At 44.3% G+C, this 22,128-nt stretch overlaps 2 protein-coding genes across 7 annotated transcripts in view; both read right to left on the bottom strand.

The window, feature by feature from the left end:
- Window positions 1-8,416: 8,416 nt before the first annotated feature.
- Window positions 8,417-16,995, bottom strand: LOC112215846 (solute carrier family 26 member 6). 6 transcript variants are annotated; one of them, XM_024375277.2, is made up of 17 exons: window positions 16,364-16,987; window positions 15,928-16,067; window positions 15,685-15,795; window positions 15,335-15,483; window positions 15,091-15,255; window positions 14,785-14,937; window positions 14,531-14,613; window positions 14,218-14,365; window positions 13,991-14,104; window positions 12,451-12,528; window positions 12,172-12,267; window positions 11,939-12,045; window positions 11,721-11,790; window positions 11,527-11,616; window positions 11,053-11,196; window positions 10,882-10,936; window positions 8,417-9,086 (listed from the first exon to the last, which is right to left on the bottom strand). In XM_024375277.2, the coding sequence occupies exons 1-17, from the start codon at window positions 16,495-16,497 to the stop codon at window positions 8,866-8,868; spliced, it is 2,058 nt and encodes a 685-aa protein (XP_024231045.1). In that variant the 5' UTR covers window positions 16,498-16,987; the 3' UTR covers window positions 8,417-8,865. The 6 variants fall into 6 exon arrangements, with proteins under 6 accessions (XP_024231045.1, XP_042155231.1, XP_042155230.1 ...); XM_042299297.1 differs by having other exon boundaries at window positions 14,531-14,937; window positions 16,364-16,991; XM_042299296.1 differs by having other exon boundaries at window positions 8,417-8,821; window positions 8,968-9,086; window positions 12,172-12,528; window positions 14,531-14,937; window positions 16,364-16,989.
- Window positions 16,996-17,351: 356 nt separating this feature from the next.
- The window catches only part of LOC112215848 (WAS/WASL-interacting protein family member 3), a 5,699-nt gene continuing 922 nt past the window's right edge, over window positions 17,352-22,128 (bottom strand). The window contains exon 3 of the mRNA XM_024375280.2: window positions 17,352-20,032. Coding sequence (XP_024231048.2) covers window positions 19,554-20,032 — 479 coding nt within the window. The 3' untranslated portion in view covers window positions 17,352-19,553. The remainder of the gene's footprint in view (window positions 20,033-22,128) is intronic.

The following is a 22,128-nucleotide window of genomic DNA, read 5'->3' on the forward strand; positions in this document are numbered from 1 at the left end:
ACAGAGTTGCTGTGTCATTACACATCAGATGCTGATTTTAGGTCCATTTAGCATTCTCCCCACTAATGGTACGATTGGGGGAGGGGAAGCTGATCCTAGATATGTACCTAGGTGATACTTCACTCCGGAGTTAAAGTTCACTTTACAACTGATATACTGCCGAACATGTAAGTGAAACACCTTCACAGACAGCCCTGGTACCTACAAGTTAAAGATTTCCCATTGATTGAGTGGCAGTATGATTAGAGAGTAACTGAATATGTATTGTATATTTACGTATTTATCTTGTCTCCATGGACGCATTACTGATTATAGTCCTCCACTGGTCTGTAGATGTCAGTCTCAGGGACCTGCCCTAGAAGAGGAGTACTTTGCCTGAAACTGACAAATAGACAGGCATAGGGATTTAACATGTAATTTATCACAGTAAGAGGAGCAGATGAGACGTTGAGTCCCTTTTAAATCTGTTAAACTGACTATAAAGAGTGAATGATTTAATGATGAGTGTGTGGGGGGGGGTGTATTGAAATGAGTAGTTTGGAGGTTCGTGGGTCCTGAAGATGACCGTGAGCATCGAGAAGTCAATGGAGGCTGCCAGGCATAGGCCAGGTTTGAAGAGCATGGTCAGGATCAGAGTGGCCATCCACACCAGCTAGGCGAGAGAGGGAAGGGGCCAGACAGAGGGAAACAAACACCAGTTAACACACATCTTCCTCCCTCACCACACGCTCTCACTTTAACCCTGAGACTTCTGTTGGAACCCCAAAAAGTTCTAACTTGAACCAAGAAGGGTTCTTCAAAGGATTCTCATATAGGGACATCCGAAGGACCCTTTTAGGTTTTTTTTCTAAGAGTGTGGGATCCTATCATCTCTGTGAGGAAAAAACAATATATGAACTTGAAATCAAATCTAAGACCCCTCTCTTCTCTTTCTCCACTCTCCTCCGTCATCTCACCCCTATCCCTCTCTACCATTCCTCTCCCTACCTCTTTCTCTCTCTTGCTCTCTTTATTTCTCTTGTCCTCTCTCTCTCACCATATCCATGAACTGTTTCATCATGCCACGCAGGTTCACATAGATGATGGCTGCCAACACTTCCTGGTGGACAGAAAGATAGCCAGCAATCACAATCACACACAGAACCACCTCAGTGACCAACAGGCAATAGAATGGTACCTTTGGCAGCTCCTCAAAGACAGCTCCAATCTACAGCATGATGACTAGAATCACCATGGCTGAAAGAGCACTAGCCACCTGGGAGAAGAGGGAGAGAGATTAGAAAGAGATTTTATTTTATTTATTAGGATTCCCATTAGACAACGCCAAATGCGACAGCGAGTCTTACTGGGGTCCGACACATAACGAAGAAGACATTACAGACAATTTACATACATTTAAAAACATGAACATGGGGAAGAGGTGTTGCTTTATTCGTTAAAAAAAAAAACAGGTTTGCTGTTCACTTGCGCTATATTAGATGGAAGGGAGTTACATGCACTCATGGCTCTGTATAATACTGTATGTTCCCTTGAATTTGTTCTGGATCCGGGGACTGTGAAAAGACCCCTGGTTGCATGTCTGGTGGGGTAAGTGTGTGTGTCAGTATTGTGTGTAAGTTGACTATGCAAACAGTTTAGAATTTCCAACACATTAATGTTTCTTATAAAAACAAGAAGTGACATAGCCAGTCTTTCCTCAACTCTTAGCCAAGAGAAACTGGCATGCATAGTATTAATTTTAGCCCTCTGATTACAATGAAGAACAATACGTGTGTCACGACGACACCGTCTACTAACCACCGGTCCTGGCAAACCACATTACGCATACCTGGCAACCATCATTACGCGCATCTGCTCCCCATTGTTATGCACACCTGGACTTCATCATTACCTTGATTACTTCCTCTTTATTTAGCCCTCAGTAGCCTCAGTCTTCAGGCAGTATTGGTTTTGTTTTTCATGCTTTGTACACTTCTCCTGTTTTGTTATTAAACTCACCAACTGCACTTGCTTCCTGACTCCCTGCATCTATGTTACAACGTACGGCTCTGTTCTGGGCCCGCTGCAGCTTAACTAGGTATTTCTTTGCAACACAATAGGACTGGACAATAATCAAGATAAGACAAAAATATAGCCTGTCGGACTTGCTTTGTGGAGTGTGATGTCAAAAAAAGAAGAGCGTCTCTTTATTACGAACAGACCTTTCCCCATCTTTACAACCATTGAATCTATATGTTTTGACCATGACAGTTTGCAATCTAAGGTAACACCATGTCTCCTCAACAGCCACACCATTCATTACCAGATTCAGCTGAGGTCTAGACCTTACGGAATTATTTGCCCCAAATACAATGCCCTTAGTTTTAGAGATGTTTAGGACCAGTTTATTACTGGCCACCCATTCCAAAACAGACTTCAAATCTTTGTTAAGGGTTTCATTGACTTCATTAGATGTGGTTGAGAATAGACTGACGAGGTTGAGAGGAAAGGGCTTTGTTTCTGGCCATTTTGGACACACATGCTTTTTTAAATGCCAGTGGCAGGTAGTTAGTAAAAATTTTAAAAAAGAGTAGAGGGCCTTGAAAGCTTCCCTGCGGTACACCACACAACCATTAAAGAAAACCATATGTTATATTAGATAGATAGCTCTTGATCCACGATATGGCTGAAAAGCCATAACACATACACTACCGTATAAAGTTTGGGGTCACTTAGAAATGTCCTCGTTTTTTAAAGAAAAGCACAGTTTTTCTCCATTTAAAATAACATCAAATTGATCATAAATACAGTGTAGACATTGTTAATGTTGTAAATGACTATTATAGCTGGAACCGGCAGATTTATAATGGAATATTTACATAGGCGTTCAGAGGCCCATTATCAGCAACCAATCACTCATGGGTTCCAATGGCACGTTGTGTTAGCTAATCCAAGGTTATCATTTTTATAAGGCTAATCTATCATTCGAAAACCCTTTTGCAATTATGTTAGCACAGCTGAAAACTGTTGTTCTGATTAAAGAAGCAATTAAACTGGCCTTCTTTAGACTAGTTGAGTATCTGTAGCGTCATCATTTGTGGGTTCGATTACAGGCTCAAAATGGCCAGAAACAAAGCCCTTTCCTCTCAACCTCGTCAGTCTATTCTTGTTCTGAGAAATGAAGGCTATTCCATGCGAGAAATTGCCAAGAAACTGAAGATCTCATACAACGCTGTGTACTACTCCCTTTACAGAACAGCGCAAACTGGCTACATCAGTGTCTAGTTTGAGAAACAGACGCCTCACAAGTCCTCAACTGGCAGCTTCATTAAATAGTACCCGCAAAACACCAGTCTCAACGTCAACAGTGAAGAGGTGACTCCGGGATGCTGACCTTCTAGGCACCTCCCCCATAAGCATTTCTGTCTCTTGTATAGATGTTATATCCTTGTATTGCTACTGCTGTATCATCAAATGAATTATCTAAGTGAGTCTCAGAAATGGCTAATATATGAACGTTATCTAATGTTAGCAAGTTATTGATTTCATTAACCTTATTTCTAAGGCAACAAATTAATATGGGATATTTTCTGCCTTTTCCTGGGTAGCTTATTAGATATAGACATCATTTGGAAAAGAGCAAACAGAGCAAGATAAAAAAATATATATATATACATTCAGCAGTCCATTAATCAGTTGGTGTAAGTGTGTGTGCTGCCCATAGACTTGGCTCTTTCATCCCTTGCAGGCGTTTGGGAGAGAGGGTGTGGTGTATGTGGTTGTGTATCTCTGTGTGTGTACAGTATAATACTCTTCTCCTCACCAAGAGGGGATTTCTCCCACCACTTCATATTCCCCCTCAAGGTTGACCTGCCAGGAGAACACTTTGGCGATGACGGACGGACAGACAGACGTCAATGACTGAACCCACATTAGAAATGGACAAAATAATGTTTGGGCTGTATTTCTTTGTTTTACGGAAAAAGGTTTAGTCCTACTCCACTTCGTCATCCATTGTTTGTGCACACACCAATTTTCTCTCCCTGCCATTCATTTGGTCTAATTGTCAGGGTGGGAACTACAGTAATCTATTGTCCTCTGTTGGATGTAGGAGGAGTGGGATTGTGACTCACCGACCAGCAGCTATACAGGGAATGGGTACTGACAGTTTTTTTCCCCCCAGTTAGGTGTTGAGTTCCTTGACGATGATGAGGCCAACGATTGACACCAGGCTCACCACCTGGGTACCTATGTTGGTTTCTGGCTCTAGATAGCGCTCCTCTATCACTGTCGAGAGAGAGATGGTGTGAGGGGTGGGGGTGGGGGGGTGTATTTCCTTCCCCCATAGAGGACACAACATCAGTGTGTCTCAACCTTGGGACAATAAGGTTCTATCTGCGTAAAGAAAAGCATAGTTCTGAGATATTTTGAGCATCCCAGATATCAGAATTGTTTGGTAATGAGTTCTTCTTTCATAACCACAGGGGTGCAATTGAAGGTAGAACCTTAAATGTCAATCTGGGTTCAGCCAAAAGGTCCTACCTGCCACAGAATGTTACAGTGATTTCAATTTCAATATAAAAGTACAGACATTTAATGATTATAATAAAGAGAATACCCTTCCTTCTTTTGAATCACATCACCGAATGTTTTAATTCACGTTCATCCCCATGTTTGTCAAATCGATAATTCCCTAAAATGACAAATACAGTATGTCCTACGCATGACTAGCTTAGCTCTAGATGAGAAACTGATATATATTTTTCTAGTCTCTGACACACAAAGTCAGTAAACTACTTGCTAGTTGTCAATACAATGTGGTAAATTTGTAATTTTCGTGAAAATCCACTTCCATGGAGGTTTTTGTATTGATATAGAACAAGACAAATGAAGCAATGCCTCTCCGAAGGGCCTTAAACATGCTCTAAGGCACCTGTATTTATTTGTTTGAACCATAAAGAGCTTACATTATGGCCATTCTTCTGAAAAAGTGGTTTAAAAACAGGACCAGAAACCTATGATATGAATAATCAAGGGCTTGGGCCTATAAGGTTCTACGTACAAAATGTATAGCTTTGAGATACTGAGTATTTTTCAAGTCTCAGAACAGTTAAGTGATGTCTTCCTCTTTCATGACTCAATAAGGATATCACCTTACAATTGTTTTTGATTGACCACACAGTGTGTGATTGGATTGCAGATAGAACTTTATAGCACCAAGTTTAAAAGGTCTCTATCTCTCTGCGCAGGCGAAACGTTCAGATGTGTCATTTTCTTCATCGTAAAGGTACTTTTTCCAAGCATCTGCCATATGACACATGTAAAGGACCACCTAAAGATCAACTAACTTCGGACCAAAATGTCAGATAGAACCCAAGGTCACAATGTGTGTCTTCCTATGTGTGTTGTACACAGATCAGGGAGAAGGGCCCGCTGTAGCGTTTCAAACGGATACCAAATGTGTACTTGAGCTGAGAGACGATGAAGTGGATGGCTCCTCCGATGGTGTACCCTCTGACCACGGGCTAAGACAGGTAGGTCACCACATAGCCGAACTGAACCAGCTCCACACACACACCAACACACGGGGGAAGCTGTCATACAGTCACTGCTAATATAACAGAGGTACTGTAGTTCAGAGATGAGTAGTGATGAGTAACCTTGCCCGAGACCTAAAGACTTGGCTGACAGAGTTAAAGCCGAGGCTTTAGCTCCGCAGGCAAACACAGTCTTGTGGCATTCAGTTGACGCTCGGTTACAATTACCCGGAAGAGACTGTTGGAAAAGCATTCCAAGTGAAGCTGGTTGAGGGAATGCCAAGATTGTTCCAAGCTGTCATCAAAGCAGAGGGTGGCTACTTTTAAGAATCTAAAATCTAAAAAATGTTTGGTTTGTTTAACACTTTTTTGGTTACTACATGATTCCATATGTGTTATTTCATAGTTTTGATATCTTTACTATGTTCTTCAATGTAGACAATAGTAAAAATAAAGAATAACCCTTGAATGAGTAGGTGTGTCCAAACTTTTGACTGGTACTGTAGGTTATTTTCTGTTGTATTCAAGGTTAACGTTACCTTACTTCATTGACTCTCTGAGCTTTCCGAGACAGGGATCTTGTCCACTATTTTTCCCTTTATCCAGCTCCTCTGTGTGTGTGCGATAGCCCACACGCCTTCTCTCCTACATAGTTGGGCCTGTGTGACCCACTAGAGTCCCATCTGTGTAGAGGTCACCTCTGATTCTTCCTTCAGCCTTGTCTGATGTCAACTCTCTCCCTGTGCTCTGATGTGTTGTGACCGTATGACGTAAATGTCTTATGTCTCAATAGAAACTGGCTTCAGGTTGATCCTCGATGATCAGCAGCAATATCCCACTTGATGTAGCTTCAACTTGTGGAAGGATGTTCCTCTCCTTCAAGGTCAATCTACTGCAGGTCAGTGCATCAGTTTTCAGTATGTCCAAATATGGTAATCCAAATACTTGATGAATTTGTGTCCAAAGTGTATGAGTCTTGGTATGAGTTAGAGAGGGGTCATTCTTCCGTTATTAATCCAGTTGAGATCCTCTGTTCCTAGAAAGCCCTCTGGTTTCCCCCTTAACTTCCTCTGTCACTGAGTATTCCCTTTTGTCCAAGTATCTTCTGACAGCAGAACTTGAACGAAGACAAAACACAGATTGCTCTCCTCCTCCCCACCTGCAAGAGTCTAAGTCCCAATCAATCACTTTATCCCAGCCGAGATGGACAGACAGGTGTGCTTGTTGACGCTACAAGTCAGTGAGACAGTAGGTCTTTAGAAAGAGGTGTCTGAGTCTTATTTGGGCCTGGTTAGAGAGAGGACATAATTCAGTTAAGTCAGGGATATTACGCTTGTTTTTGCTTACCCTGTGTGGATGGTGTATGACCTGGTTGTGTGGACAAACAGATATGGCCGCAATAATGATACTAGGGGACCATGAGGGAAAAATAATCAACCTGTTCTGTTGGAGTTTGTTGTTCTTTCTAATGTTTTGAACCGAACTTCCATTGAAACAGGTTTTTTTGATAGGGGTAAAAAATAAATATATATATATATATATATACCCCTGGATGACCTTTGAACTTTGACCTCCAGTTCGTTCACCCCTCTTGCAGAGCCCGTTATATAAACCATGTCTTCATTTATGGCCTCTGCTAGACTTATTACACAGTGTAGGCATACAGTATAGGCAGTATAGGCAGTTATTATACAGTATAGGCAGTTCTTCTGTCCTTCCATTTGCAGTTAAGTTCAACTATGGGCTGTACTCTTGTACCCCTTTCCCTCCCTCTTGTGGTATGCAGTAGATATTTAACATTTATTCATATTTAATAGTAATTTAATTTCATCTGAAGCTTGATGATATATGTTGAAACGGTATTACTTTCCTTGGTATTCAAGGGTTCACATCGAGTTTAATAGAAGTGATGTCCACACAACTTCTCTTGGTAAAAGAATGATAGGTAGTCAAACAGGGGTGTTGCACCTGTCAATCATTAACATGAAATCCATCGCTGTGGAAACCGCAAGAGCGTCATGTTTTAGTGGAGCTGCAGACCGAGTAAGCTTACAAAGATTTGACATGCTGAAACATAATGATGATACAGTATGGTTATAATGGAAAAGAATAAACCATTCTGTGTGCAACAAAGAATTGAACACAAGATGTCATATTGCTTCAATAAAGCTTTTATGGGAGACAACTTCTGTTTCCATTTCTTCTAAAACACACAGCAGAATGAAAGACCTGACAGTATGGTCTCGTAGTTCAACAACATAACCGCAGTAGGCTATCAGCATGTGGATTGAAGTCATAACCTGTACAACCTTTCACTGACCGAGGTTAAGAAAAGCATCCAAATGTGCCCTCCTGAACTACATTGTCACAAGAGGGCGAGTCAGCTCGGTCCTTATTTATTTCTGTGTAGCACAAACCCACCCAGGCAATGCCAGTATTACAGTTGGCCTGCAATTCAAATTGAAACGATGATACAAACAACGAATGACAGTCAATTCTGTCTGGGTGTTCTCTCTGCTGCCACATGGCAAGAGGTACCGGAGCGGCAAGTCTAGGTCCAAGAGGCTTCTAAACAGCTTCTACCCCCAAGTCATAAGACTATCTATGCATAGTCACTTTAATTAACTCTACCTACATGCACATACTACCTCAACTAACCGGTGACACCGCACATTGACTCTGTACCGGCACCCCCCTGTATATATATATATATATATATATATTTTTTTACTGCTGCTCTTTAATTACTTGTTACTTCTATCTCATATTTTTTTTAACTGCGCTGTTGGTTAGAGGCTCATAAGTAAACATTTCACTGTAAGGTCTACAGCTGTTGTATCCGGCGCATGTGACTAATACAGTTTGATTTGATTGACATCAGCCGAGCTCACCCACTTCCCATGAGTGTCTGATCTCATTGGAGGAGGTGCAGGAGCGACGCCCAACCATTAAACCCCCACAGACACCCCTAATGGCGCAGGGGGTGGTTGGACCTGGACATGTTTTAGAGATCGGAAGACAGGCACACTGACAGAGGCAGACAGACAGACAGACAGACGGACTCCGGCTGGCTCCAATCCATCTGCTGTCTTTTCATAGCTCAAAAGAAGACGTTGAACCACAGCGTTGGCGAAGGAGCTCAAAAGGAAAGCATTTTCATCGTCCTATCGCCGACGCCAGCTTGAGCTGGGAGTTCAGTCTACTGCGTATTCTGATTGAGGCTGGAATTCCACGGTGGCGTTTTCCCATCCACTCCATGAGCTGCAGGCTGCACATCAACACTCACTCAGCTCTGTGTTGTGGTCCTACAGGAGCAGAAGAACAACATCAATGCAGAGGTAGGAAACAATCACAAAGCAGACAGACTAATTCCAACAGACACATTGGTAGACGTAGGATATGAGGTAGCGATGCCAGTAGCAAAGCATATAGAAAAAGGGAACATATTCACAGCCATGGGAGGCGATATCTGGCAGTGTTGGACAGCGTGGTGCACTGACGGGAAGAGGCAGGACCTGGACAGAGTGTTTGGGACGAAGCCCTGGGCCTGCAGCTTGATCACCAGCCTGTCTACATGACACAGGTAACACACAAGCACATTACCCTACAATCTGAAACGGACATGCACATTACCCTACAATTTGAAACTGACATGCACATTACCCTACAATTTGAAACTGACATGCACATTACCCTACAATTTGAAACTGATTTCTAAAGCAACTGCAATCACATCTTGCACCAAAAACAGTACAATCAATGTCCTGAGAGGTATAAGAGCAATGTCCAGCGCCAAATTTCACAATATGAAATACAGTCGGAAGTTTACATACAGTCAGGAAGTTAAAGCTTGGTCGCAGACAGATTGGAATCATTAAAACTCATTTTTTACCCACTCCACAAATTTCTTGTTAACAAATTATAGTTTTGGCAAGTCGTTTAGGACATCTACTTTGTGCATGACACAAGTCCTTTTTCCAACAGTTGTTTACAGACAGATTATTTCACTTATAATTCACTGTATCACAATTCCTGTGGGCCAGAAGTTTACATACACTAAGTTGACTGTGCCGTTAAACAGCTTAGAAAATTCCAGAAAATTATGTCATGGCTTTAGTCAATTGGAGGTGTACCTGTGGATGTATTTCAAGGCCTACCTTCAAACTCAGTGCCTCTTTGCTTGACATCATGGGGAAATTTTTAAAAAATCAGTCAAGACTTCAGAAAAATAATTGTAGACCTCCACAAGTCTGGTTCATCCTTGGGAGCAATTTCCAAACACCTGAAGGAACCACGTTCATCAGTACAAACAATAGTACGCAAGTATAAACACCATGGGACCACGCAGCCGTCATACCGCTCAGGAAGGAGATGCGTTCGGTCTCCTAGAGATGAACGTACTTTGGTGAGAAAAGTGCAACAGCAAAGGACCTTGTGAAGATGAGAGAAATGTCCTCTGGTCTGATGAAACAAAAATAGAACTGTTTGGCCGTAATGACCATCGCTATGTTTGGAGGAAAAAGGGGGAGGCTTGCAAGCCGAAGAACACCATCCCAACCGTGAAGCACGGGGGTGGCAGCCTCATGTTGTGGGGATGCTTTTGCTGCAGGAGGGACTGGTGCACTTCACAAAATAGATGGCATCATGAGCGAGGAAAATTATGTGGATATATTGAAGCAACATCTCAAGACATCAGTCAGGAAGTTAAAGCTTGGTCGCAAATGGGTCTTCCAAATGGACAATGACCCCAAACATACTTCCAAAGTTGTGGCAAAATGGCTTAAGGACAACAAAGTTAAGGTATTGGAGTGGCCATCACAAAGCCCTGACCTCAATCCTATAGAACATTTGTGGGCAGAACTGAAAAAGTGTATGCGAGCAAGGAGGCCTATAAACCTGATTCAGTTACACCAGCTCTGTCAGGAGGAATGGGCCAAAATTCACCCAACTTAATGTGGGAAGCTTTTGGAAGGCTACCCAAAACGTTTGACCCAAGTTAAACAATTTAAAGGCAATGCTACCAAATACTAATTGAGGGTATGTAAACTTCTGACCCACTGGGAATGTGATGAAAGAAATAAAGCTGAAATAAATCATTCTCTCGACTATTATTCTGACATTTCACATTCTTAAAATGAAGTGGTGATCCTAACTGACCTAAGACAGGAATTTTTACTTGTAAGAGGTTAAATGTCAGGAATTGTGAAAAACTGAGTTTAAATGTATTTGGCTAAGGTGTATGTAAACCTCCGACTTCAACTGTATATGTTACAGTACATCCATCACTGTTTTGAGGGTAGACCAGGGAGTTTTATAAGTAGGTGAGGTTGTTATGGCAGTAGCAGGAAGTTTGAGGGGAATTTACCTGGGCAAGCAGCCAGAAACACACTGACCCCCTGCTCCTCCATTTCCTCCACAACCTGCCACAACGGAAAAACACAGTGTGTTGCACAGCACAGTATGGAATATCTCTTGTTCCCTTTCCCTGTCTCATACTCACTGTTATTTGTTTCAGGTAATGACTGTTTGGGCTCACCTTACATAGTGCTTTGATTGACATAGAGTCCATGAAGATGACTGAGCTAAACTCTAGCACCAGACAGTGCCTTGCGCCTTGCATTTGAGGTAAGGGCTGGTTCTCAATGAGGGCTGCATTCTCCAGTTGGACACGCTGCACAGACTGTTTTCACAAAACACACACACCCACACACACTTGCTAATGTTCGTAGACTTTCACATTGCATGAATTGCAGCTGTCAACCTACAGTAAGTACGTGAAGGAATGCACAACTATGCAGAAACAAACAGGTTCTGCGCTGAGTTGTAGTTTATGCTATATTGTCTGGGTTGAGTTGTAGTTTGTTATACTCTCTGGGTTGAGTTGTAGTTTATTTTATATTGCTTGGGTTGAGTTGTAGTTTATGCTATATTGTCTGGGTTAAGTTGTAGTTTATGCTATATTGTCTGGGTTGAGTTGTAGTTTATGTCTCATAGCATGTAGCCTACCTACCTTTCTGAGAGAGCTGAAGAACAGCTCAGCATTTGCAAAGTACAGCGGGTTGGAGCAGGAGAATACAGTAACTCCAGGAACCGGCCTGGCCTGTGAAACACAGAGCAGAGCAGGGTGTTGTTCATCAGCAGCACAGCAGGGACTGGTTAGTGAGTTCAGGTGAAAGGTTTCTCAATGGCTGTCATAAAGGTTACCTCAGCATAGAGACGTAGGTCCCTGTAGCAGTCCGTCGCAGGAATATGACCCAGCACTGCACTGTGGGAGCTGGGAGAGCGATCAAGAGACAGACAGACAGACAGACAGATGAATACAAAAAGACAAAATGAGAAAGAACAGACGTGAATGATTTTCCATAGGTGTCATGCGAATCCCATAACATGCACGCCACCTAACGAGTGACCGACACACTCACAGTTGAGTCCTGTAGACAACAGTGATCAGAGAGAGGGCCAGAGCAGCAGCCAGGCCAAGATCCAGGTTGAAAATCAGGGTGAAGATCAGGGTGAACACCCACACCAGCTGTAGGGAGAGGGACACAGGAAAGTCCCTGGATTAGAGGCCTATCTGGGGTGATCAGTGATGGGTCATCAGAATGACTGAAGGCATACGAAATGGATGATGGATGTTATTTGGAGGTTGACATACCAGGTCCAAACGGTCAGATGCCCAGAGCACTGGGACTTCCCGAAACTGACCCAGAATCCCTTGCAGATTTACCACAATGACCACTGCTAACACTGCCTGTAACACACACACACACATAGAGACAGAGCAACAAGTATAAACACTTACAAACACAAAGGCAGAGAATGAAACAGAAGCATATGAACACCAAAACAAACAAATGAATGCAAACACAGACAAAACATCTGATTTCAGTGTTAGAGAAGGGAATGTAGAAGGTGTTATAAATGACTTGAGTACTATTGGCAGCTGCTCAAAGAGATGTCCAATCTTCAGCAAGATGGAGAGCATCATCAGAGCAGAGAGAAGCCCAGCCGCCTGTGGACAGGAGGAGCGAGGGGGAGAGATTAGAAAAGAGAGAGCAAAAGAGTGGGATGCATATAAGTGAGGGAAGATGTGAGATTAAGACTTGACCCCGTGCCGGTGTTTAGCACACAGCCAACTATGGACTACATATTCCCCACGGCAGACCAGGGTTCAATTCCAGACAGGCTTTACATTTCTGCATCCCTCTCACATGTAATACTACAGTATGTCTATCACAAAGAACAATTCATTTGTTCATTTCCTGGTTGCAAAAATGTGTATACTTCACCCAATTTCAGTTTATGTGACAAAACAAGCAAGTGTATCGTGTAGAGAATCATTTTAACATCTAAACTGCTGGGAAATATATTTTCTCTAACCAAAACACTTTGTATTTTTTAGCTCTTTGAAGCTGGTGTATAAAATCGAAAGTAAAAGATGCAAAAACATAGAAACGGGAAGCGTAGAAATAGTGCACATTGAACAGATCTACCACTTCTTTGACTTCCTTTCAATGAGAATTACATACTTTTGTATATACACTGTATGTGGACACCCCTCTCAAATTAGTGGATTTGGCTATATCAGCCACACTCGTTACTGACAAAAGTATGTGGACACCCATCTCAAATGAGTGGATTTGGCTATTTCAGCCACACTCGTTACTGACAGATGTATAAAATATAGCACACAGCCTTGCAACCTCCATAGACAAATATTGGCAGTGGAATGGCCTTACTGAAGAACTCAGTGACATTCAACGTGACATCATCGTAGGATGCCACTTTTCCAACAAGTCAGCTCATCAAATTTCTGCCCTGCTAGAGCTGACCCGGTCAACTGTAAGGGCTGTTATTGTGAAGTTGAAACGTCTAGGAGCACAAAAGCTCAGCCGCGAAGTGGTAGGCCACACAAGCCCAAGATCACCATGCGCAATGCCAAGTGTCGGCTGGAGTGGTGTAAAGCTCGCCGCCATTGGACTCTAGAGCAGTGGAAACGCGTTCTCCGGAGTGATGAATCACGCTTCACCATCTGGCAGTCTGACTGGGTTTGGTGGATACCAGGACAACGCTACCTGCTCCAATGCATTGTGTCAACTGTAATGTTTGGTGGAGGAGGAATAATGGTCTGGGGCTGTTTTTCATGGTTCTGGCTATGCCTCTTAGTTCCAGTGAAGGGAAATCTTAACGCTACAGCATACAATGACATTCTAGATGATTTTGGGCTTCCAACTTTGTGGCAACAGTTTGGTGAAGGACTTTTCCTGTTTCATCATGACAATGCCCCCCGTGCACAAAGCGAGGTCCATACAGAAATGGTTTGTCGAGATCAGTGTGGAAGAACTTGACTAGCTGGCACAGAGCCCTGACCTCAACCCCATCTAACACCTCATCGCTCAACACCTCTTGTGACGGAATGGAAGCACAGCAATGTACCAAATTCCAGCTTTAAAAAGAAAAATAGAAAACTCCACCTGAGTTTTCACCCCAATACTTTCTTGGACCGTACTGCGTGACAACGAGCAGCTGACGGCAAAACAGTGGAACATCCCTCCAATTGTGTTGCAGAGTCCTATCGCCAACAGGTCCTGCAGCAGGAAGAGACCAATTATAGCAGTGAGAGAGAAACTGGTCCTCCTAACAGCGGAGTGAATATAGTGAGTCCATTAGGAGACCATGTGAGAGCTCATTTCTCTGTTACCTGGTTGCTGTCTATGGCGTAATCATGTCTGTGTGCAAACATTCTGCCCATGGAGGAGGTAAAGCCAAAGCCCACCACAGCCAGGGACAGAGCAGGACCAAACAGCTGTTTGGCCTGGGCTAGAGAGGGGAGGGCTGGGGGAGACAAGCTGGAGCCACGGAAAGAGAGAGGGGACATACTGGGAGTTTCATCATATTTCTGTATTCAGCCCATGTAGCCTGTGAACATAACACGGTAATAACTCAAGTTTTATGTCACAAGTAAATTCATTTGACATGGCACAAACAATACGATGAGAGACAGTAGGACTAACCCAGTGGGTATGTGTCCTACTACCTGGACACCATGTTGTCCTGACAAGTCCAACTGCACTGACAGGAAGGTGGCCAGCGTTATCTGAGGATAAAATGAAGAGGACGGAGGAGATGAAGTCATCACACTGGAACAGTCTTCAACAGAAAGACCTTTATGCAATTCTGACTCATGTCTGACTGTGTGTGTGTGTGTGTGTGTGTGTGTGTGTGTGTGTGTGTGTGTGTGTGTGTGTGTGTGTGTGTGTATTTCTACCAGCACTAGCTCCCATGGAATGGGCATGGGTAGCTTGGTCTTGAAGAGTCTATTCAGCATCTTGCCTCCCACCAGGATCACCATGGAGACGGCGGAGACAACCAGCGTCCCAGGCGTTGCGTTAGTCACTCTAGACAGCACATCAACCAGCGTCTGACACACACCAGGGAACAGGAATGAAGACAGGGACACACACACACACACACACACACACACACACACACACACTGTAACCGGTTTCTCACACTCCCTCTGTCTCCTACACACACACACACACACACACACACACACACACACAAAGCTCACCCAGCCTACAGCCAGGAAACCGCTGTGTCTGTTGGTTGGGATGCCAAAGAGTAGAGGCAGCTGGTAGATGGTGATATGAAGGGCTGCCGCCGTGGTATAGCCGCTCACCAGGGGCTGAGACAGCCAGTGACACACATCCCCTCCTCTCATCAAGAACAACACTATCTGTAGAGAGGGACAAGTAACAGATCTAGCCTGTCATCCTAAGACGTGTGTGTGTGTGTGTGTGCGCGCGCGCTCTCACCTGTATAAGGCCACAAAGGAAGGTAAGTTGTACTGCCACACACACTCGAGCCATCCCTCCATCGCCCTCCCGCTCCTCGACACCGTTGCTAAGCAACTCCACGTTGCCCGTCACAGTGCCAATCATGATAGAGAGAATGGCGAAAGTACCTGTGTGCCCGTCATGCATGGAAACGCACCGATGTCATATTCAAAGCCTTGCACTCGTTCCTCGCTCAGGCTAACTGAACTCAAACCCACATTTCACTCATTCAGCACTAACTGAAAAGAAAAGAAAGCCTGTGAAGGAATTGGATTATGCCCACCCCTTCAGGTGATGAGGGTGACGCAGAGGTCCGTGTTAACACTCACCCACTGAGAGGTGTCTGGACGTCCCAAAGATGAAGTAGATGACCGACGGATAGAAAGAGGTGTAGAGACCAAACACAGGCGGCACCCCGGCCAGCAACGCATTAGACAGGCCTTAGGGGGGGGAGAGAGAGAGAGAGAAACACAGAGAGTGAAGCGTCTGGCCTAAAGCAGACATGAGCGGTAGGTATAACCAGGGGCGTATCAATCTCATTCATATCTGTAGCTGCAGGTAGTCAGTGGTACCTCCGGGTAGGTGCATGATACCCACACTGACGCCCGAAATCAGGTCTCCGATGGCGTTGTCTCTGAGGGAGTAGCGGGGCAGCCAGGAGAGGACAGGAACAGATGACAACATACAGCTCTTCAGCCTGGGACCAGAACACCTGGTAGAGGAGACACAACCAGAGCTGGGGTTCAATCGTAGACATAAATGGTTCATTTCTCTCTGTTGAATTTGACAGGTATGAATATGTAGGCCAAATAAAAAATGTGTTAAAATATAAAAAGGAAATGTAATATTTTAAAGAAACACCAACAATGTGATATTGTCCCTCATAATAATATGCAGTATGTCCTTCGCGATGCCCCAGACTACTGGGGGGTGGGGTTAACATTCACGCCACAATGGAAATATAGAGCATGAATGCCGCGCTGGAGCAACAAGGCTCCACTGTCTCACCAGCATTCCGCCTTCACCCTCTCCCAAACCGACCGGGACTTCTTTCCCAACCGCTGACCCAGTATATCCAACTGTGCTTCGTCCAGCATGGCTGTGTGATCAGGCCGGACCGGATTAAGAATAATACTGTCCATCTCGAAGTCAAAGGCACAGTGCAGGAACACTCTCCAGCACTGCTATATAAGGACGGTCTGACTGCTGCCAATTTTCCATTTGCCAATTTCTCTCTATTTTGTGTATGAATAGTTCAGTGAGCCAGTTAAGATATAATTAGAGTGAAAGTGCAAAAGAATAGCATAGCAATTAAATAGAAAAATAACCCGACCGTGTGTGTGTGGGAGACTAAATACTAGGTGAAGACAAAACCTGTACACAACTATGTCCAGAGAGAATGAGCAGGCTGATGTCATGTGAGTGTGTTTACCGTACACCACGTGTGCCGGGGAGGGTGGAGTGAAGCCTTGAACTCTGCTCAGAGCAGCGGGGCAATCCGTTCCCTTCCCCTCAGCGATTCAACGCTGCTGAAAACTTCCTTTATCGTGGCTCGCATTCAGACAGAATGGCACCCGAAGTAGTGCACTACACAGGGAATAGGATGCCATTTGGGACGTAACCAAAAGAGCCCTGGCTTAAAAGTAGGGAGAACCCAAGCAAACTCCTTGATATCCTGGCCCATCTACAGTTGATTAAACAGCACACTGTCACATTCACAGGACTTAAGCTATCTAACAAACTAATGTATTTTCGAAATCCTACATCCACTAGTATAGTTAAGCAATAAGGCCCGAAGGGGTGTGGTGTATATGGCCAATATACCACAGCTCGGGCTGGTCTTAAGCACGACACAACGTGGAGTGCCTGGACACAGCCCTTAGCCGTGGTATATTGGCCACATATCACAAACCCCTGAGGGGCCTTATTGGTATTATAAAATGGTTACCAACATAATTAAAGCCGTAAAAAGAAAATGTAAATGTCATACCCATTGCATACGGTCTGATATACCACAGCTTTCAGCCAATCAGCATTCAGGGCTTGAACCACCCAGTTTATAATGGTTGTTGGATTACAAGACATCAGCCTGTACTACACTGAACCAATCCCTCAACGCCTACAACAGTGTGGAGACCTGAGGAAAACATTACACATATGAAATCAGGGAAACACAAAACTACTGTAATACTCTAATCTTTTAGGAACCGTTAACAAACACAGATTGGAGTGGAAATGCCCCTGATTACATTTGGATCATGAATTATTCCTTAATAATTCCACAAGATCTTGTCGACAGTGGGGACTGGATCTATCTGGGCCCGTTCCATAATACATGGTCCAAGAAACACTGTGAGTCACACGTGTAAGTGAAGTCAGATGCCTCTCGTTGTAATAAACTAAACTCGGCTCTGCATCGAATAGCATTATCAGTAGGAGAAGGGAAAAGTGAGCTGGTATACAAAGTCCGGTTGTATTTCAGTGTCTGTTGTTTCCGTGTCCTTTGGAATGACAGAAGGAGCAAAAAGTTATGGAGAATGGAACATGTCTCACGGACTGGATAAAAATGGATCAAACTGACTTCCCTTCGAGCCCAACCAGAATCGAGTAGTCAACTATGTCATGGTGTAACCTTCAATTGGCATGATAAAAGGTGGACATAAGTAGAACATCCCACGATTTAACTAGCATTTCATGTCTTATCACACAAAGTAGTAGAGCAGAGTTGGTACAGTAGACATATTATAATAATTATATTAATTATAATTATACATACTGTACCAACATGCTCAGGGGGCAGTAAAAAAAATAAAAAATAAAAAAAACAAGCTAAAAAATGATCCTCTTTTAAAATTCTGATCCCCTGACATTTGTTTAAAATATTGCAGCGGTTTCTCTGGAACATGAGACAACGAAAGACAACAACGTTTTGATGGGAATGAAATGATGTGAATCTCTGGCCCCTTAGCCTGATGCCACCGGGGATGTGCCTGCCCGTGATCTCACAGAGACGACAGGGTTATCACAGATTGTCATCCTGATGAAAAGGTCCAAATGAACATCAACGCCTCGGCACACCCGTCTCAAAGTCCACTGACATCAGATACCCACACGTGACACCATGTCAGTCAGCACGGGGGGTCTGTGGAGTAGCTTAGAGGTGTGTGAGTATGAGTGTGCACCACTTTTGATGATTTTGTAGGTGTGGGTTGATTCTTCTGCTGTACTGATATGCATAAAGGTCTTGGGATAAAGCATCTTAGGCTCTCAAACGAGCTGTGCATTATAGCCATTTGCCACATCACATTGTAGAATATAAAGTGACATAATGACTAGAAACAAATGCGCCCAAATAATTCTGACACAAATGGAGACGTTGAAAAGTCTCAGGAGAGAATTCTTGCCAGCCTTACATTATAAACATTGACACATTAGATCAAACATGAACTTTCTTTACATCGTATAAAGTGTAAAGACGACTAAATTAAATGCTATAATCTTATGATTTTGAGAGAGAAATACAGATGTTTAAATTACCATGTCTTGGGAGAGAATGATTACCAACCGACAATGGGAACATTTGCCACATTATAACTACTACAAGAAACATGAACTTAGACAGACTTTGATTAGCATATCAGGCTACATAAAACTCTAGCATCCAATTATTCTGAGTTTTAACTTGGTATGTTTTTTAAAAAATCTGTTATTTTTTTGTTGATACGTTTTAATCTGATAAATTACCTAATTTAACCCGTGCTACACTGTCTCAAAGCCTCACCCCCAGATCCAGACAGCCAATAAGAACAAACAAATTCTTAACACGTCACACACACACACACAAATGTTTAGTACTCCAATCACTGGGCACACTAACATACAAACGCTGAGAATAAATGTGCTTTAAAAGCAGTATCCCTGGACTGAGTTAATCAGAAAGGGTTCAGAATATCTGCAGATAACCTTGGTCCTGTTGTGGTCCTTGGTGTGCCATCAAGTTGGTCAGTACTGGACAGTAGTCCCGCATTTTCAGAAGGATCGTGCCTGACCACCGGTGCCAGTGCTTGGACTTGATGTAATTGTGATGCAACCAGAGCTGGACCATTGTCCTGGTGAGTGGTCAAGTATTGTCCTAGTTAATAGCCATGCTGTGGTCAGTACTGAGTCGCTGCTCTGGGTCACGGTGTAGTGCGGTTAGTCAGTACTGGATCTGTCTCAGCAGCAGCATGAGGTCTCGGACGCGTTCAGCGCGGCTGTGGGGGGACTGGTGCAGTGGCAGCTCAAAGAAGGAGAAGGTGAAGCTGCGAGAGAAGCTGAGGTTGGTGACGGGTCTGAGTGGGGGCAAGCGGGGGCACGGGGAGCCTGTGCTGGGGGGCACCCTGCGCCTCACCCTCACGGCCCTGCTCCCCTCCGTGGGAGCTGTGACTGGGGGCGAGGGGGCAGGGCTCCGGACACCGACACCCCCCGACAGGTGTCGGGGGAGTTGGGGGGGCAGAGGTGTGGGGAGAGGGGCGGGCGGGGGCGGAGGGATTCTGGTGAAGGAGGATTCGGACAGGGACAGTCCGCCCCACGGGGTCATGCTGTCCGGGGGAAGGTTGGCGGAGGTCTGGCCCGTCTGGGTGCGCTTCCTCCGTGCGGCCTGAGAGGGGCGCTGGTGGGTTGTCATAGTCGGCTTGGCTGTGGAGGAGGGGAGATTCTTCCATGTTGAACAGACAAGGCAGTAAATGTTCAAACAGACCGTTTTCAAGCTAACAAGAAATGAGTTTTCAAACAACGAACACTGTCTTTCCCTAAGGACATCATTGCACGCGTGATTAGAACTGCAGAATATGTCATGTGACTTTTTTTTTAACCACGACGCTAGACGCTCCTCTCTCTTTTCGTTTCATCAACAAAACAAAAACAATAACAAAGGCGCTGGGGGCCGAACAGTGGCGCTGTTTCCCCCTTCATGGATTTCAGCTTCGAAGTACCTTCGTTTCGCACTGATATACAGTTGACATAGGGCGAGGTTGTCTTTGAATTTGTATAGTAAATGTGCCAGCAAAGTATTCATGTGTATAAAAGTGTTTTACTAAATCAAGCATAGGCGACACACTGACTGTACAAGACATTAGGAACACCTGCTTTTTTCATGACATAGGCTGCCCGAGTGAAATGATCCCTTATTTATGTCACTTGTTCAATCCACTTTTATTAATGTAGATGAAGGGGATGGGAGACAGGTTAAAGAAGGATTTTTAAGCCTCGAGACAATTGAGACATGGATTGCCATTCAGAGGGTGAATGGGCAAGACAAAAGATTTAAGTGTCTTTGAATGGCGTATGGTATTAGGTGCCAGGCGCACCGGGTTGTGTCAAGAACTGCAAAGCTGTTGGGTTTGTCACGCTCAACAGTTTCCCATCTGGCCAACTTGACATAACTGTGGGAAGGATTGGAGTCAACATGGGCCAGCATCCATGTGAAACACTTTCAACACTTTCTAGAGTCCATGCCCCTGATAAATTGAGGCTGTCCTGAGGGCAAAAGAGGGTGCCACTCAGTATTAGGAAGGTGTTCCTAATGTTTTGTACACTCAGCGTACAAAGGGAATCCTTTTTCATGTGGATTTCCTTGCTCTAGTTCTTGCCCGCTCTTCTTGCCCTGTGTCTCTCGGTTGATATGATCAAGTGTCTGTGTGTTGACAGAGGACAAAGTCAGAGGAAAACAAACACTTGAGAGCCAACAAAGAGGAGCGGAGTGGAGAGAGGAGACAGGAGTGGAAACACGGAGTGGAGACAGGCGAGGAGACAGGAGTGGAGACAGGAGTGGAGACAGGAGTGGAGACAGGAGAGGAGACAGGAGAGGAGACAGGAGTGGAGACAGGAGAGGAGACAGGAGTGGAGACAAGAGTGGAGACAAGAGTGGAGACAAGAGTGGAGACAGGAGAGGAGACAGGAGAGGAGACAGGAGAGGAGACAGGAGAGGAGACAGGAGAGGAGACAGGAGAGAGACAGGAGAGGAGACAGGAGAGGAGACAGGAGAGGAGACAGGAGAGGAGACAGGAGAAGAGACAGGAGAGGAGACAGGAGAGGAGACAGGAGAGGAGACAGGAGAAGAGACAGGAGAAGAGACAGGGGAGGAGACAGGAGAGGAGACAGGAGCAGGTCTCTTAGACCAGATAGCATTGACACGGACTGATAATGTTAACACTGATGTTGCAGTGTCCATATTACATGCCAGCACTTTTCTTTATTGGAAAGGCAGTATGTCTGTTCACTGCATGCTGCTCCTAGGGAGCATCTTCAAATAGATACTGGATTGGAAGTCAAAATAGCAACACAAGGGGCATTTTCTTGTTCTTGTTATCTATTTGAAGACGCTCCCTAGGGGGTCTCCTCCGTGACCCCGAAACCCCGAAGTGGTCGAGGAGTGTGTCAATTCGTTAGTAGGCAAAGGGAAGATGGTCCTCCCCACTTCGATAGCCTCCTTAAGGCGAGGAGGCACAAGTGCATCCTACCGGATTACTTCACATAAGAGTTTTGAATATCTGCCACACGCCTTCAGAATCAGCTGTTGTATTCTTGGAGAAAAGCCCGCAGACATAAAAACTGTATGCATGCTACTTGTCCCTTTATCTATAAAATGTCTTGCACAACTAGTAAAATGTGTTTTTGTCACTTTATACAATTATTTTGGGATTCCACCCTGTAAACGCCATTTGCCTGAGGAGTCTAATTTCATACGAGCGCATTTCTGTCCACTTTTCCTCTCCTTGCAGCCTCTCCTCGAT

Source organism: Oncorhynchus tshawytscha, linkage group LG16 (genome assembly GCF_018296145.1).
Source record: "Oncorhynchus tshawytscha isolate Ot180627B linkage group LG16, Otsh_v2.0, whole genome shotgun sequence".
NCBI classification, from domain to species: domain Eukaryota; kingdom Metazoa; phylum Chordata; class Actinopteri; order Salmoniformes; family Salmonidae; genus Oncorhynchus; species Oncorhynchus tshawytscha.

What these genes read in the sequence shown, in the direction of transcription:
- LOC112215846 (XM_042299295.1), bottom strand. Translation starts at nt 16,497, where the DNA reads ATGGACAGTATTATTCTTAATCCGGTCCGGCCTGATCACACAGCCATG. An exon ending in AGGGTGAAGGCGGAATGCTG is followed by an intron (nt 16,068 to 16,363) that starts GTGAGACAGTGG and finishes CTCCTCTACCAG; the next exon opens with GTGTTCTGGTCCCAGGCTGA. An exon ending in TCTTCAGCTCTCTCAGAAAG is followed by an intron (nt 11,197 to 11,526) that starts GTAGGTAGGCTA and finishes TTGTGAAAACAG; the next exon opens with TCTGTGCAGCGTGTCCAACT.